Raw genomic sequence first — 18921 nt, 5'->3', positions numbered from 1 at the left:
TGAGAAGCTGTTTTTGCTTAGTGTTGATGACATCAATGTAAAGGAGGTATACTGGAACAATTGCCTGCCTCATTTCTTTCTTTCTACCCCTTTTGGCATTCATTCAGAGTGAATGTTTGTTTTACTTCAAATGGGCAACATATAACATAGTTGCACTGAAAATTGAAAATATTTTAGCCGGAAAAAAATTGATGATCAGGTAAGAGTAAATGTAGATCTTGAGGCAGCCATGGATATCCAAACAATGCAGTGCCTTCTCCAATGACTGTAAAAGTATTTGGGAATCATGAACAATCTCAATGATTTCTTCAGATGGACATCTGATTGAACATGAAGCATGAACTTTGCATTTGTACGTGGTGCCACTTTATCTTAATGAACAAAACTGCTCACTGATTATGAATGCCTTGACTTCCCCAGTCTGTCTGTCGAATCATAGAATGTTTTTCATGATATTAATTTTAGTTTAGCCTTGTGAATATGTGCAAATGGAGAGGCCATTTACTGAGCTAGATGGGTTCAGCTCCCAGGGAGTTCGATAATAATGAAGGGGGCCCTAACAGTCCCCTCAAAATGTGTAGCTATGTGAGTGTGCATGTCAAAATCTTGAGATGCCCAAAATGAGGACAGCTATTGAGCTGCCCGTAGGGCCTTCATTTTCCAGATTCCGGAGGTAAGGTAGCAGCTGTAGAGACTGATATGATAATAGGTGAACGTCCAATTTTGCATTCTTTAAACAGAAGTACCTCCATGTACAGATGAGCAATATATTCATACTCTGAAATATGTTATGTAGTAGAGTTGATGCTAAACATAATAAGTCACAGGGGAGGAAATTTACCTCATGTGTAGCTTTTAGGATGGAAATATGTTATGGATTTAAAATATTGAGCTTTGGCCGTATACCAGAAGTCCTCCTTTTTATGAGACCCTTATTTTGCCAGCTAGTTAGGTTTGTGTGTAGCTGACACAATGATGGGTAGAGGGTTAATCACTATTTTGTTAATGAAAGCTTGGTATAAGTGACCTGCTCAGTCAATAAATAAACACAGTGTTGTGTTTTAAGCACGGTCAGTGGTTACATCTCTTTTTATTGTTCAGTACTTTGTATAGATTCAGGTGGATAGAGATGCTAAAAGTAAATTTACTCTTACACTTTTCCTTTGAGTAACTTTACTACTTTGGGCTGTTGACTAACTCAGAGTGGATAATGAGTCAAAAGTGTAGACGTATATGTCTTCAGCCCTGAAACAGAGGGTTGGACCAAATGTAGGAGTCTAAAGTTACTATTGCTAAAACGTAATAGTACTAAGTCCAGCACCACACATGGTCAACCACTGATACTGCAACACACACTCTTCGTAAAATAGGTAGGGGCTACAAATAAAACCCCTTTGTTAATAATACTGATTTATATTTATTTAGAGTATAAGTAATTTTTTTAAATCATCTAGAAATAAAAATATAGATATTTTAACATATTTTAATAAACTTATATAATTTAAAAATGCCAGTATTAAGTATCAAATTACTTTTAGTAAAGTCTGCACATCACTTTTAATTTTCATTAATAATTGTTTTGTACTGTAGGTGTTTTTTTATTTAAACTTCCGAAAAATAACTTTAATATATTCAAAATAATTACATTTTAAATTTAAGGTAATACTTTAAAATAAATATATCAAATTAATTTCCCATTAACGTTTAGTGTGAAAATATTTGTGCTAATTTCTTTCTTCAAGTTTAATAGATTTGTGTTTCACTATACTTTATCACAGGGAGATTTCCAGCAGTCCCTACCTCCATTATTTGTAGTTAGATGGTGTAGCAGTACGTACCTTGAGTTGGCTATGTGTGGTGCTGAACTTACTCCAGCTTTGAACTGAATTACATTTACTACTGTTTTAGGTCCTTTTTGGCTGTAATAACTTTATAAGTGCAGTTTATGAATTGCTATGGGCATACTGTTTTGTGGGTGAGAGCATGTTTCTCCATAAACTGCTCTTTACTTCTCCCTGAACCTGCCTGTTTAGTAGTAAGTATGCCCGTTTTTTTGCTACTCCCCTGGTTCCACGCACCTTTAAACGTATGTGTGTGAGGATCTCCCCCTTAGAAAAGATAGGAAAGGCAGAGATTTACACCCATATGGACGTGAATTGCATTTATGATAAGTAGGTAGCACTACTGTAGTACTGCTTTATTTATTACAAAATAGAGTTTGTGATTCAGGCCCTATGTGTCTAAGGTGCAGTGTTAATAAAATCAAAGCATGTTAACCTGCCAAAGAAAACATTATGTTAAAACTTTGATAATTGTTTACCAAAAAGCAAACTTTTTAACTTCTGTCATCCCAAAGAATAGAACAAGTGTGTTCTTTGTAAAGTGAAAAAACACAAAACCCCTAGAAAGGGAGTAATAATCTGAGTGTAAGGACGCAAACCACTAATATGCTGTGCCGTTATTCCATCCTACCATTTTTTTCCTATTTTTCCGAAGCTTCCCCTAATCCCCAACTGCATAGTAGGTGATCATAAAGGTCCTCTCTTTATTGAGACCTCAAAGAGAGAGGGTCTTAATAAAACTTGAAGGTGGGTCCCCCTGATCACTTTTTGATGGAGTGCTGGCTGATGATAGCATTATCGATAGTATTTGGAGTGCCTTCCATGCATTAAATGCAGTCATTGCTGTGGCACCCCTTTGCAAATATTAGAATAATTTAATTGGGATACAGATATGTGCAAAAACCTACTACTGTACCTTTTGGGATTATCCATAACTGTTTGGAAATATTTAATAATGTAATAATGGCATTTGAAAGATGGAGGATGAGAACTTCCACAAAGAACATCCCAATCCCTCACTGCTGCTCTGTTGTTTATTTGAAGCTTATTTGATGAGAATCCTCATAGTTTCCTCTGCAAGGAGAACTTAGCACATCACAGTTCGTTATCTCAGCTTCCTCTTTGAGGGGCAAACATTGACTAGACTGGTTGACTGAACCTTTATTGTATAGGAGCACTGGACACTGATTAAAAGTGGTTATCTGCCAAATTGTGCAGCTTTGGGGATATCAATTAGACTGCAGGTTATTGAATATAATTAATACTGAGGACTGCCATAGCTCTGATGCTGGTACATTCCGGAGGCAGGCATGCTGGTGAGTGAACCCCTCTCTGACCTTTGTCATTTTTATCCATTTAATTTCTCACTTTTTTAACTGTCTTATGCAGAAGCCCAGCACCTAGCAACTATTGGATAGTCTCCTTTCAGCCTCAATAGACATTAATGAACTATTATGAGCTGCATGTGAGCTGGTCGCCTTTCTATCTCTCGACTAGGCTGAATGTCCTTTTGTCCGTATTACAGCTGTGAACTCCAAAGTGGTGTCACACATATATACTTTGGTTTGGCTGAGAACTCAGCTTTTTCCCCCAGTTCAACCCCGTCTTCAACTGGACATGACTGGACAACACCTGCCGTCACTGCTGCAAACGGCCCATGGAGGAAACTCAACCGAACAACCCCCCCACCACCTGCCCCACCCCCAACCACCCACCCACTTTTCCGGATTCTAAGGTAGGGACGCCGCATTGCCAGGGTACGTTGGGTGGGCACTGCACAGGAGGTCGGGACCACTACAGACATATACGTGTCACAGATTTGTTTTTAAAGTTATTGTGACATGCATTTGTTGGTGACAAAAGTGGGTCAGACATGGATGGGGACATGGGGGTACACAACACATATTGCACACATACTCACCTGTCATTATGGTGCCAGTATTCATTGCCAAATGAATGCTGGCACCACAGTGATGGTACAGTCACACCTGTATTTGTCATGTTGTGCTGCGAGTTGTGTGTGTGAGTCAGTGTGTATATGTGTGTATGCAATGTGATTGTCTGGTTGAGGGGGAGGGAGCTAGAGTGGATGCTGTGGTTGTGTCAGTATGTGCGCCACTTGCATTTATATGGCTGTGATGTTGTGTTGCTGTGAGCAGTGGTGGGTTGTGTTGTGTGGTTGTGGATTTTGTGATGTGTGTAGTTGTGCTTGTGTGTGAGTGTATTTGAGTAGATGAGTGTGTAGTTGTGTTGTGGTTGTGTCGTGTGTGGGTGCAGTGTCAATGGTGAATGTATGTTGTGTTGTGGATGTCTGTCAATGTTTGTTTGCGGCATGTACATGTTGTGACATGGCAATGGATACAGGTGAGTATGTGGTGTGCTATGTCGTGTGTAGTGCAGGGGGGACACATATGGCAAAGTTACAGTGTGTGCGTGTGTAACTGACGTCTATTCCACAGCCTCTGTCAATGTCTACTGTCCATTGGGTCCCGCGATGTCGTCTGTCAGTCAGCAAACAGCCACCAGTGCACCTTTTGCAGAGATGTAACATCTAAATACGGCCAGCGGAACATCATCAACTTGACTGTCTCCTTGTATCTGCTGCCTACGTTGCTTGGCGGTGCAACCACAAACATGTAAATCAGGCCCTTAGTTGTTTTTCTGGCTCAGATTTGTACAGCCGGTAAACCCATTGACATTCACCAGTTAAGGTTTGAAGTGCACACCCAGTTAGAATTTTCAACGTGCACAACAAATGCCACAATTCACGCCACCTGCCAAGTGCAAATTATAGCAGGTTCTGTCAGTTATGGTGTTCAGTTTGTACTTAATAAACTATAAGCGATGAACTTTAATGGTTTGGCGTGTTTGAGCCAGAACCATAACTCAGTTTTTAACTTTTTATGATACACTGTATTCATAATCCCAGCTCAATGCGGCCTTTTTGCAAGTGGGTTGGAAGCAGGGCCTAGCCTACGACTGTGCTCAGTGGATGGTTGGCTTGCAGGCCTGAACCCATGCCCATGCCCATGCCCATGCCGGGAGGCCACCCCACCACCCGTGTGCAGCAGAGGTTAGCCCCAGTACCTGACCTCCGGCTAAGCCTTGTGGAAGCGCTCTTTTATATTCCCCTCTCCTGTGTTATTTTGTTCTTCACACCACACCAGATGTGCAATTTACAGTGTATACAGTATTGAGCAAAAATCATCAGGTACAGGATCACTTTCTTCTCTTGACTGGTCAGCAACTCTTCTGGGATGCTTTTTTTGGGAGAGAGACGCTCTGTTTCACTCCTGCTCTGTACCGCTTGCACTGGCAACCCATGTAGGTATTTTTATTTTACACTTCATTTGTTTTTGCATGGTCAATGTCACAAATGAGTACAATCTTTGGTGTCCTTGGCAGAGCTTTTGCTTACAGAGTTTACAGGTCACTGTCCAGGCATTGAGCTTCTTCTCTCCTTCAGGATGCATGAATAGCTCTGAGACGACGGAGGCCACCTCTGCCCTGTCCAGACAACCTCTTCCTGACTTTCAGTCCCTGCTTCTGCTGTGGATGGTTCTGCAACCTCTGACTGCCTCTTCTTTGACTTTTTGTTTTATAGTTCAAGCAGTATGTCTGTCTGCCAAGTGATGAGACCTATTGCTTTAGTGGAAATGGTGGATTTGACTTTGTTTCCAGAGAAAAGACTGGTTTTCTAAGCTTTTAATCAATCAGAAGCTCAGATTTGTCTTTAAAGTGTCAATTATTCCACAGGCCTCACAGAAAGCACAGACCTCATTGTGAGGTGTGCCCAGTCTGCGGTCTCTGGACAGGGACTATGGAATCAATATACTTTGACAAAAAGTTGAGTTAACTATTACTGATCCCCTAATTTTTTTTGTGTGGTCTCAGTGCACACCTAGGGTGACTTTTTACATTGATAAATTCTGGTCTGTGTTTTTTTTTTACTGTACAAAAGGCCCATTGAGGTGTTGGTAGTCCACAGACTACTTATCCAGGCTGCAGACTCAACACATCCAAGATGGGTCCGGCAGTCAATGTCATTGATAACTAGGCTATAAACTCAATACACTTCAGATGGCACCCATAGTCTGGAGTCCAGTGTTCAATGCTGTGGACTATGAACACTGTCTTAGATGCATAGAGTGTGCAGTCCATTTGTCTGGGCTATAGATGCCAGCGCCATTTTAGTTGTGTCAAGTCTACCACCTGGGAAACTAGTCCACAGACTATTTCCTTATGGACAATTGTTTTTATTTGTATTTATTTTGTGGCCCTGTTGAGGGTACACCAGTAGGGTCAGTGGCTATGCCTTCTTGTCTTGCAGCTAGCCTATTGGTGTTGTCAGGTTGGCGCCTTAGATTTTTGTCAATGGATCCAAAATGGTCATTGAGAGCAGAAAGCTCCCTTAACCAATGGGAGAACTTCATTTTTTAAATTTTAGCCATGAGACCTCTGTGGACTGAAACTTCACATAGAACATGCAAAAACAGTATTAACCCTTTCAACCCACCCAGTGCATTTTCCAAACAGTTATATGTCCCAAACTTCTGAAACTGTTTAGACCAAACCAGTGAAAAATACTTTATGAGCAAAGTTCTACTTTTATGCCAAGTTTGACATCAGTCTGCTTGAGAGCGTTCCAAAGAGTAAGGCTGTAGGAAGAAAAAGAGAATGAAAGGAAGGAGAAATTCTGCAATTAGAGCAAGAGTGCCATGATAGACAACTCAAGCTTTGCTATTGTTGCCTTAGATGTTACAAAAACCTCTCAGTAGAAAATAATCCTATTGTTGATTTCTGTCCACGTAAACATTTTTTGTGCGTTCAATCAAAATTATGAAATGTATTATTATTATGTGTTCTTGTTTCTAGAAGCAATTTTCACCCCAGCACAGAAAAGATGGCGCTACTATTGTAAAGGAGAAGCAACTCTTACAGATGTTTCCAAACATTGATCAAAAGCTGCTCTTGGACATTTTTCAAGAGAGCAAGTAGGTACTCTTGGATGCTTTAATGTAATGTTTTATTGTTTTCTCACTAAATATGCTTACCATGCTTCGAATTTCTGTGCCATTTTAAGTATGTTGCTGAACTACACATTGTTCTAGGACACTTTCTGATGTACTAGATGGCCACAATACATGCTTCTTGTGGTCTGTTTAGGTCATAATTAGTGGTTTCTTAGCTTATGAATACATTGTTGTGGTGGAAGAGGTGCTCTTCTTTTTATTTTACAGGATTAGCTTTATAAGATGTTTTAATTATTTGTGTTGGTGTTTGATAGAGTATACACCATTTTCCAAGGAGCATACTGCAGTATAGTGTGGGGACCTGGTTGACATTCCCAAAAGGGAGGAAGGTGATTGATACATATATTTGAGACAGTGCTAGCCATCAGATGTTACAAATGTCTTCCATTGTGCATATTTACAAATTGAGGTACTTGGAAATAGTGAACTGCACAGAATTAGACACATTTTGGTCTCTTTCCACAGCACAAATTTATTATCCATGTTGCTAGGTTGAAAAATCACCAACTTTGCCCCTGGACAACATATCTTGATTTGTAAAGTTAGGTACAATACAATCCTAAATATCTTCCATACTCTTAGTTGGATTTCTCATTAATGTTGTCCAGGACCTACTAACCAGTGCAAATTCGCAGTGAGGGTAAGCTCCTCAATCATAACCTTATATTATATTGAGATGTATGACTGCAGTACTCTCGACAACTAACAGGAGTCCTCACTGACATTGCAAAGAAAACAAAAGCAGCAGTATCACAGTAATCAATGAGATGTCCTCACAAAGACTTCACAGAGAAGAATGACTATGGGCCTGATTCTAACTTTGGAGGACGGTGTTAAACCGTCCCAAAAGTGGCAGATATACCACCTACCGTATTACGAGTTCCATAGGATATAATGGACTCGTAATACGGTAGGTGGTATATCCGCCACTTTTGGGACGGTTTAACACCGTCCTCCAAAGTTAGAATCAGGCCCTATATGTCCACAGAAAAGATGTCCTTATAGAGAGAGATTCCGTTAGAAAGTAAAGATTGTAGTCCCACTCGCTGCACCTAGATGTCTTCACATAGAACATGCAAAAATAAATGGTCGCTACAGTTTCACTCACAAGTAATGGACATTGTCACACGCACTAAATGCAGATGTGAGACCACAGAACCAGTAGAAATTTTCACAATTATTTAGAGGAAAAGAGCTACTGCAGTTACAGTCACAAGTAATACATATGTTCACAGACGTTAACTGTTAAGAGATTACGGCCCTCATTATGACATTGGTGGTAAATCCCACTTACTGCCACGCTAACTGCCGCCAACATACCGCCGCCGCCGCGGAAATCCGTTCACCATAATATAACACACATACACCAATCCGTCACTGTTCAGCCACATACACAAATACGCCAGCCCAAAGGTTAGTGATAAACTGGCAGTATCAAAACCCTCACTGTTACGCCAACAGAACTACAGCCACCACACTATGACCCATGAATCACTACGGCGTACATACAGTGGCGGTAAACCGTTGGCAGTACATACCGTCACGCTCAAAATACACACACACATACAAAACAACACCACATTGGAAAAGTCAAACAACACACACCTGGCAACCACACACACACCCACACCACTATAAAACACATACCCACATTACCCGCAACCCTTTACGACTACAAACCTTTGTCATGAGACAGACAGCAAGACAACAGACAAAATCAGAGCCACACACTACTTATACCCATATACCACTCACGCACCCCACATCACACACCCCAACACATCACCCTACACACCTCACACAACACCCATGGCACCACAAAGACACCCCCCGATTAACAGAGGAGGAGCTAAGGGTCATGGTGGAGGAAATCATAGGGGTAGAGCCACAGCTATTTGGAGCACAGGTGCAGCAGATATCAATAGCCAGGAAGATAGAGCTATAGCGGAGAATTGTGGACCGGGTCAACGCCGTACTAAGGATGACATTAGGAAGAGGTGGAATGACCTACGGGGGAAGGTACATTCCATTGCAGCAAGACACCAACTCGCTGTACAGAGGACTGGCGGTGGAGCCCCACCTCCTCCCCCACAACTAACAACATGGGAGGAGCAAGTCTTGGCAATCACGCATCCTGAGGGCCTGGCCGGAGTAGGAGGAGGATTGGACTCAGGTAAGTGAACTCGCTACTACTACTCCCCCCCTACCTGCATGCCATCACATACCCCCACCCTCACTCTCACTCCCATCACTCCACCACTTCCCACACACCCCACCATCACATCTCACTTATCCCAATGCCAAGCCCTGCGTGCCATACTAATGCATGCACACCACTCACACTCCTGCATGGACACCTATCATTAAAGCATGCACACAAGAGAAATTCAGCTAACCCACCATATACCAACTTACACCAGTGAAACCTGACAGGGCAAATCCAACCAAAGAGGGCAAGCCACGGATTACATCCCCACAGGTATCCCAGCCAATGTCAGCGGAGAGGAGGTGCCAGCAATATCCAGTCCCCCCACAAAAGAGGCCCACAGTGATGACAGCAACTCTGGTCTTCTGGATCTGGATGACCAACCTGGCCCATCAGGGACCTCTGGACAGCCGATTACCCAGGCCCAGTCACACACCACCACAGAGCCTCCCCCATCAGGAAACACCACCACAGCACCCACCCAGCGTACCCACACCTATGTCCCTAAGACATGTCAATCAACAGTGTGTCCACCGCTACAGGGACCCCAGGCCACCCCTCATACCCAAGACAATCAGGGACCTGGGGTCAGTGGGCACACAGTTCAGCGGACAGAGGCACAGTCCAACAGGGAAACTGGGAGGAGTCCTGTGCGCTAGGGGGAGGACAGGACCAGGGAACTGACTCTCTAGGAGGCACTTGCAGAGATCCTGGGAGCATATCAACATTCCCAGGACACGATGTGCCAGATCCTGGACAATGTGAAGAAGAACAGGCAGATGCAGGAGGGACAGTACCAGGGGATCAGGGAGGACTTGCAGGCCATTAACACCACCCTGGACTCCCTTGCAGGGGTGCTGGCAGACATGGCCAACATTATGAGGGAGGCCGTCTCACACAGCGGGCCCCTGCCTCTAGCCAGATATCTGAACAGCCTTCCACCTCAGCTCCCGCTAGTGGCCAGGAGGTCGCGCCACAGGACCAACAGGCCACCAGCACCCCTCGCCCTGCAGAAGGTGAACCACCGCGCAAACGTTCCCTGGGTTCCAGACAGAAGCCAGAGACACTTGCCAAGACCCCCACCAGGAAATGAGACTCTCCTGATTGTCACCCTTGTGTCACACTCTGTCACCCTGTCCACCTTGTACTGCCATTGCTCCCCTTCCTATGTCCCCATGGACAATGCACCTGTGCTACAAATAGACCAGAACTATACCCTGGACTTTCCTCCATCATCACCCCATCCCAGTGCTCTTGCCCCTCTAGATTTTAGCACTTCAATAAACACCCTTGGAAATAAAAGAATTTTGGAGTATGTCAATTTTTTTAAGTATGTATTCATTTCAACAGGTACTGACATTGCAATTCAACTGTATAGAAAATGAGCATAGGTGTATGACCTGTATGGCTGCAGTGATCACACCAGGAGCATATGTGAGGTCACCAACTTCTGTAAAATGAATTGCCAAAGGGTACAGTAAGTGGGCATAGAGGTGGGAAATAACAGCATGCCAGTGCCAAAGAAATTCCCCCAAAATCATTGAAATGTGAAGTAATACTGTCTTACCTGTGTGTCATTGGAAGCACTGTCTGATGACTGATATTCTGTTGACCTCATCCTCTGCCTCCTCACTGTCCACAGGGTACACTGCTGCTACACGGGCATCTCCAGCCTCCTCCTTCTGCAGAAAAGGCACATGGCATCTCAGGGCAAGGTTGTGCAACATGCAGCATGACACTATAATCTGGCAGACCTTCTTGGGTGAGTAGCTCAGGGATCCACCTGTTAGATGGAGGTACCGTAACCTGCCCTTCAGCAGGCCAAAGGTCCTTTAAATGATCCTTCTGGTTTGCCCATGGGCCTCATTATAACGTTCTTCTGCCCTTGTCCTGGCATTCCTCACAGGGGTCAGCACCCATGATAGGTTTGGGTAACCAGAGTCACCTGAAATACTGAGGAACAACTTTTAGCCACACACTATCCTATATGGCCCACACCATACCCATACACCAACATATACTGGGTGGGGACCAGGGCTCACCTCTTAGCCACACCCTGTGCCTCTTTAGTTGGGCCATCACATTTGGGATGCTGCTATTCCTTAGGATAAAGGCATCATGCACCCAGGATACTTTGCATTGACGGGGGAGATGTACTGGTCCGCCAAGCACACCATCTGTTCATTCATAGAGTGGAAACTCTTACGATTTCTGAACACCTGTTCATTTTTATGGGGGGGACAAATGCAATATGTGTTCCATCAGTCGAGCCAATTATGTTGGGGATATGTCCCATTGCATAGAACTCGGCCTTCACTGTGGCCAAATCTTCAACCTGGGGGAAAACAATGTAGCTGCACATGTGTTTAACCAGGGCAGACAACACTCTGATCAGCACTATTGAGAACATTGGCTGTGACATTCCTGCTGCCAAGCCCACAGTCACTTGGAAAGAACCAGTTGCCAGGAAATGGAGCACTGATAGAACTTGCACAAGAGGGTGGATCCCAGTGGGTGACGGATAGCAGATATCAGGTCAGGCTCCAATTGGGCACACAGCTCTGTGATTGTGGCCCTTTCAGTTCTTTAGGTGAGGATGGTGTGCCTGTCCTCCATTGTTGCCAAGTCCACCAGGGGTCTCTACACGGGGATATGTCTCCATCTTCCATTCATCTGCAGCGGTAGCAATCTATGGGGCAGAAGAGTGACGAGCCGGTCACAAAATTAACAGTGGGGCTAAAACAGAACTTTGCATGCTGTTAACTTGCAATGGGTAAGTGTGACTAGTATAGTATGTCCAAATTTCTACAGTGACGCAGCAGATATCCAGGGCCTGACGTCCCCCCCCCCCGACCCCGTGAAATGACATCCGCCTGTCCTGTGTGGAGGGACAGGTAGAAGTGAGGTAATTCTGCTGACGTTGTGCGACATTGCGGGAGACGGTCGGGAACCACTGTGCAACCCCTTATTGGGTAACATTGGGCCCTATGTGGTACAGTGGCCAATGGCAATCTACACCGGCCGTGACGGTATTCACCGCCACAGACGTGTCCGCCATTTTCTATCTGATTCCTCACTTGCTACCTGATCATCCACAGGAGAGGACCTACACTGCATGTGCTGCTGTGACCTGTGTCTGCAGCCTACCATGGGCTGTGTGACTGGGGAAAGGGCCCCTGCCTTCACTCTGGTGGAGTTGGAGAGACTGGTGGATGGGGTCCAACCTACCCCAGTATGGACTGCTGTATGGGCCTCCAGACCAACAGGTGAGTACACTCTGGGCACAATGCATGTGGCATCAATGCATGGAGTGGTGTGTGTGAAGGCCTTGTGTAAGGGGGCGTGGGTGGAAGTTCTCTTGGTGGCGTACAGGTTGTGTGCTGGGCAGTGTGTGTGCCAGTGGTGATGGAAACTGGTATGGTGGCCCATTTTTGTAACAAGCTGGACTCGTCTAATGGTTTTCACTGTGTGTATTGCCTCTGCAGGTCAGCGCCCATCAAAAGAAGGGTATATGGCGTGCCATCGCCAAGGACTTGCGGACCCTGGGGGTCTATGGCAGACGGATCACCTACTGCCGGAAACTGTGGCAAGACCTGAGACGCTGGGCACGGAAGACGGCGGAGGCCCAGCTGGGGATGGCCTCTCAACGAGGAAGGGGTGCCCGTCGAACCCTGACCCCGATGGGCCGCATACTGGCTTGAGGGTATCACAGCAGCCACAAGGGGGTGAGTACAGTGCCCATCATTATAACTTACGCAAGGTATTGTGGTATCCGGGTGGAGGATGTGTGTCAGTGGGTGCCCCTGGGGCGGGCCTGACATTGCAGCGTAGGTCCCCTGGTGGCTTGGGTTTTGAGGGGATAATCCTGCTACCTAGCTTGTAAGCATCCACTACTGGTCAGGGCTACGTGGGTCCCAGGTGTGCTGCATTTGGCGGTGTGTGCCCCTCCCCATGCCTTGGAAACAAACCTTTTCTCTGGTAGTGCTATGGCATATTGCATAGACCTGATCCCTGTGTGTGAGGGTGCTGTGTACGCCAATGGTGGGGTTGGTGCAGCCACTGACCAAGTGTATCTTTTGTCTCTCCCCCTCCCTTATTGTTTTGTCATCCTGTCCTTATGTGCATTAGCATCATCTGGTGGAGGAGCAGTGGCACCGGTGACGGAGGGAGCTGCATCCCACAGGACCCAGGAGGCAGAGCTAACCGACTTTGAGGGCACAAGTGGGACGGAGGGCAAGGGGAGCACCACGGCAGAGACTGAAGGGGACAGTTCTGACACAGATACCTCCTCCAATGGAAGCTCCCTGTTGGTGGCGGACACCTCTGTGACCACCCCAGCTACAGGTACAGCCGCCATCCCCGTACCAGCACCACCCTCCCAGCAGCCCCTCATCGAGTTGGTCGTACCCGCTCACCCAGGAGGGTGGGCATCTCCTTCACCCCAGGCACCTAAGGCCCTGCCTCAGTGAGCCCTGCTGCCCTGAGTGAGGAGGCTATTGACCTGAGATTCCTCTCTGTAGGGCAGTCCACCATTGTGAATGCCATCCAGAAGCTGGCAGCCCAGATGCAACAGACTCATGCATTCACACTGGATTGGCGGCCCAGCAGAGATCGATTCAGGCTCTGGCCTCCTCTCTGATGGCAGCCATTGTCCCAGTTTCTACCGTCCCCCCTCCAACTTCCACTTCCCAGTCCCATTCTCATCAACCCTAACCCATCCCAAGCACACAGCCAGACGAGCATGCACACAAGACAACACACAAAAGTGGTTCAGGCAAACACAAGCACCACACTTCATCCAACAGGCACTCACACAAGCACCTTCCAGATACAGACATACCAACATCCACTATTTCCACTGTCTCCCCCTTCCCCTCCCCTTCTCCTCCTCCTCCACCTCCACCTCCCACCCAGTTCCGTCCACACTCACACCTGCATGCACTACATCATCAACCACTACCAGCATCACCACCAAACCAAGCAGAACACACACCTCACTGGCAGACACCTTCACAACAGCCATGCACTTGTCCCCTGTGTCCTCTCCCACTGTGTCTCCCCCCCCCGTCCTTTGGTACACAAATGCAAGCACTCAGACACCCAACAACCATTAACATCACTACAGCATCCAGCCCATGCATCTGCACCCCAAATCAGGAGAGAGACACCTCCAACAATCACTCCCTCTTCCTCCACTCCCAAACCTTCTCCCTCTTCCCACCCCAGTGTCCCTAAAAAACTCTTCCTATCCACCATTGACCTCTTCCCTACCCCGCTCCTGCCCCGTCCTGCACGTCTGGCCAGGGTGGGAAGAACCCAGCAAGCACCTCAGCCACCCAGTCCACGAAGGTGAAAGAGCCTGCCCAAGCAGTTGCCAAGAAAAGAAAGGAGCCTGCCCAAGCTCCCGCCAAGAAGGGAAAGGAGCCTGCCCAAGCTGCTGCCAAGAAGGGAAAGGAGCCTGACCAAGCTGCTACCAAGAAGGGAAATGAGCCTGCACCAGCAGGCAGGAAGAGCAAGGTGCTTGGGGCAGGAACTGTGATGGAGGCCCCACCACCAGCCATGGTTGTGCAGCCATCCGAGGTTGCAGGGGATGGGCAGGAGCCTCCCCCCCCATCAGCACCACCACCAACTCCAGTGAGTAGCTGACCAGGGTTGCAGGGGATGGGCAGGAGCTTCCCCTCTCCCCCAGCAGCACCATCACCACCTCCAGTGAGCAGCTGTCCGAGGTTGCAGGGGATGGGCAGGAACCTCCCCCCACCAGCAGCAGCACCCTCACTGAGCAGCCGTCACCGCTGGTTGACGGTATGTAATCCTGCCTCCATGGGCTGCTGTGCGGCCTGCCTCCTGCAAATCCTGTGGGTATGACACCCACCTGAGAGACTGTGACCTTGCACTTCCCAGGATCAAGAGCACAGGGCACAATGCCCCCTCCAGAACCAGTGGGTAAGACACCCATCTAGCCCAGCCTCCCCAGGATCTAGAGCACAGGGCACGATGCCCCCTCCAGATCCAGTGGGTAAGACACCCACCTACCCCAGCCTCCCCAGGACCAAGAGCACAGGGCACGATGCCCCCTCCAGGACCAGCGGGCAAGTCACCCACTCGAGAGACTGTGGCCTTGCACTCCCCAGGACCAAGCAAAGGGCATGTTTCCCCCTCTAGAGCAAGTGGGCAAGTCACCCACTCGTGAGACTGTAGCCTTGCACTCCCCAGGACCAAGCACAGGGCATGTTGCCCCCTACAGAACCAGTGGTGTTGTTCCATCTCCCAACTGAGGTGCCCCCCATCCCCCTGAGGTGCCTGCCTATTTACCAACAGATGCCCCTGCAGTGTTCTCTCCGTGTTGAGGCAGGTGCCATGTTTGGTCTTGGACTTTGGCCTGTGGCCATGTGGACTTAGTAGATTGTGGACGGGCTGTGTCCCTTTTTGTGTACATATGTGTGTTGCCTCACTTATTTATCTTGATGTGTTTCTCTCATTACATTCACTTTCTCAAAATCGTTTTGTCCTTGCATTATTCATCCGAGGTACCGGGTACAAATGTTTTTGTGATGCAGCTGATCTTGTGTATGGTGTTGTGGGGGGGGGGGAGGGGTGTTGCGTGTGTGTGTCACTCTTTTTTTCCTCCCTCCCTCCCTTGTGTGCTAGGCGGCTGTATTCACCGTCGTCGGTTTCACTGGTGTTGATGTTCGTGGTGGAGCAGCAGGTAGAACATCATGGGGAAGACATGCAGCTTGGGCTCCATGGCGGCGTGGTTGTTCCCTGTGTCTCCAACGGTGAGACCTTTCAGTTCTGTGCAGTGTTTCCACCAGGCTTTTGATGTCGTTGGAACCGCCCTGGAAAAGGTGGCTAAAGGCGGTTTAGCATGTCATAATACTGTAGGCGAAACATTCACTTCCGCCTGGCTGTAGACGTTTACCGCCATGGTGGCTGTTGTTTCTGTTCTGACGGTCTGTGTGGTACATTGGCTGTCTATCGGAGATAACACCGCCATGGTTATAATTTGGTTGTACTTACCGCTGGCCTGTTGGTGGTATTACCACCACTTTAACACCAACCGCCAGGGTTGCAATGAGGGCCTAAATGCTATCAATTTCCTCAAAAAGGCTGTACTGAGGGACAGGCTGGTACAGACTCCCTACTATGGCATAATTCTAAGCAGCCAGGTGTCATACTGTCAAGTAGGTTTGTGGTCTCCTCACAAACAGTTAGTGTAGAAGTAAAGATGCAGTTCCAACGTCAGCAACTTTGCATCAATGCAAAAAGCAGAAATGCTACTGTAGTAAGCTCAACAGCTTAAAATAACATGACAGCTATTAAATACATTTTTTAGGTTGCAGCATCACTTTAGTCTACTAGCTGTTGGCATGGAGTGCATATGGAAAAGAAAGGCTGTTCCGTAGAGCACATTCTTTGCTTAGTATCTCCCTGTTCTTTCCACTTAGTATGGTCTTAAGGCATTAGCTTTGCGTTCATATTTTTATACGATCCTAGGGGATTTCAAAGCATCTTCTAGGACACTTTAGAGATTTCCCTTACTTGAACAGTCTGCAGGCAAATTTCCTGTATCCAACATAGCTAGACAGTTATTTTTAGGGACTGTTTCGTGTAAATTCTGAATTAAGGGTGTAGGAAGTTGGCTCTGTATGTGCTATTTCAAAGTAAGGAATAGCATGCACAGAGTCCAAGGGTTCCCCTTAGAGGTAAAACAGTGGTAAAAATAGATAATACTAATGCTCTATTTTGTGGTAGTGTGGTCGAGCAGTAGGCTTATCCAAGGAATAGTGTTAAGCATTTGTTGTACATACACATAGACAATAAATGAGGTACACACACTCAGAGACAAATCCAGCCAATAGGTTTTTGTATAGAAAAATATCGTTTCTTAGTTTATTTTAAGAACCACAGGTTCAAATTCTACATGTAATATCTCATTCGAAAGGTATTGCAGGTAAGTACTTTAGGAACTTCAAATCATCAAAATTGCATGTATACTTTTCAAGTTATTCACAAATAGCTGTTTTAAAAGTGGACACTTAGTGCAATTTTCACAGTTCCTAGGGGAGGTAAGTATTTGTTAGGTTAACCAGGTAAGTAAGACACTTACAGGGCTTAGTTCTTGGTCCAAGGTAGCCCACCGTTGGGGGTTCAGAGCAACCCCAAAGTCACCACACCAGCAGCTCAGGGCCGGTCAGGTGCAGAGTCCAAAGTGGTGCCCAAAACACATAGGCTAGAATGGAGAGAAGGGGGTGCCCCGGTTCCGGTCTGCTTGCAGGTAAGTACCCGCGTCTTCGGAGGGCAGACCAGGGGGGTTTTGTAGGGCACCGGGGGGGACACAAGTCCACACAGAAATTTCACCCTCAGCAGCGCGGGGGCGGCCGGGTGCAGTGTAGAAACAAGCGTCGGGTTCGCAATGTTAGTCTATGAGAGATCTCGGGATCTCTTCAGCGCTGCAGGCAGGCAAGGGGGGGATTCCTCGGGGAAACCTCCACTTGGGCAAGGGAGAGGGACTCCTGGGGGTCGCTTCTCCAGTGAAAGTCCGGTCCTTCAGGTCCTGGGGGCTGCGGGTGCAGGGTCTCTCCCAGGCGTCGGGACTTTAGGTTCAAAGAGTCGCGGTCAGGGGAAGCCTCGGGATTCCCTCTGCAGGCGGCGCTGTGGGGGCTCAGGGGGGACAGGTTTTTGTACTCACAGTCTTAGAGTAGTCCTGGGGTCCCTCCTGAGGTGTTGGATCGCCACCAGCCGAGTCGGGGTCGCCGGGTGCAGTGTTGCAAGTCTCACGCTTCTTGCGGGGAGCTTGCAGGGTTCTTTAAAGCTGCTGGAAACAAAGTTGCAGCTTTTCTTGGAGCAGGTCCGCTGTCCTCGGGAGTTTCTTGTCTTTTCGAAGCAGGGGCAGTCCTCAGAGGATGTCGAGGTCGCTGGTCCCTTTGGAAGGCGTCGCTGGAGCAGGATCTTTGGAAGGCAGGAGACAGGCCGGTGAGTTTCTGGAGCCAAGGCAGTTGTCGTCTTCTGGTCTTCCGCTGCAGGGGTTTTCAGCTGGGCAGTCCTTCTTCTTGTAGTTGCAGGAATCTAATTTTCTAGGGTTCAGGGTAGCCCTTAAATACTAAATTTAAGGGCGTGTTTAGGTCTGGGGGGTTAGTAGCCAATGGCTACTAGCCCTGAGGGTGGGTACACCCTCTTTGTGCCTCCTCCCAAGGGGCGGGGGACACAATCCTAACCCTATTGGGGGAATCCTCCATCTGCAAGATGGAGGATTTCTAAAAGTTAGAGTCACTTCAGCTCAGGACACCTTAGGGGCTGTCCTGACTGGCCAGTGACTCCTCCTTGTTTTTCTCATTATTTTCTCCGGCCTTGCCGCCAAAAGTGGGGGCCGGGCCGGAGGGGGCGGGCAACTCCACTAGCTGGAGTGTCCTGCTGGGTTGGCACAAAGGAGGTGAGCCTTTGAGGCTCACCGCCAGGTGTGACAATTCCTGCCTGGGAGAGGTGTTAGCATCTCCACCCAGTGCAGGCTTTGTTACTGGCCTCAGAGTGACAAAGGCACTCTCCCCATGGGGCCAGCAACATGTCTCGGTTTGTGGCAGGCTGCTAAAACTAGTCAGCCTACACAGATAGTCGGTTAAGTTTCAGGGGGCACCTCTAAGGTGCCCTCTGGGGTGTATTTTACAATAAAATGTACACTGGCATCAGTGTGCATTTATTGTGCTGAGAAGTTTGATACCAAACTTCCCAGTTTTCAGTGTAGCCATTATGGTGCTGTGGAGTTCGTGCTTGACAAACTCCCAGACATATACTCTTATGGCTACCCTGCACTTACAATGTCTAAGGTTTTGTTTAGACACTGTAG

The 18921-nt window shown here is 47.3% G+C and overlaps 1 protein-coding gene across 2 annotated transcripts in view; it reads left to right on the top strand.

The window, feature by feature from the left end:
* N4BP2 (NEDD4 binding protein 2) overlaps positions 1-18921 on the top strand; it is a 1101392-nt gene that overhangs the window by 718734 nt on the left and 363737 nt on the right. For both annotated transcript variants that reach the window (XM_069202011.1, XM_069202014.1), the window contains exon 12: positions 6717-6835. In XM_069202011.1, the coding sequence (XP_069058112.1) occupies positions 6717-6835 (119 nt within the window). The remainder of the gene's footprint in view (positions 1-6716; positions 6836-18921) is intronic.

The sequence above is a fragment of the Pleurodeles waltl genome, chromosome 1_2 (genome assembly GCF_031143425.1).
Source record: "Pleurodeles waltl isolate 20211129_DDA chromosome 1_2, aPleWal1.hap1.20221129, whole genome shotgun sequence".
NCBI lineage: Eukaryota > Metazoa > Chordata > Amphibia > Caudata > Salamandridae > Pleurodeles > Pleurodeles waltl.
This window is presented reverse-complemented; position numbering and strand designations above follow the sequence as displayed.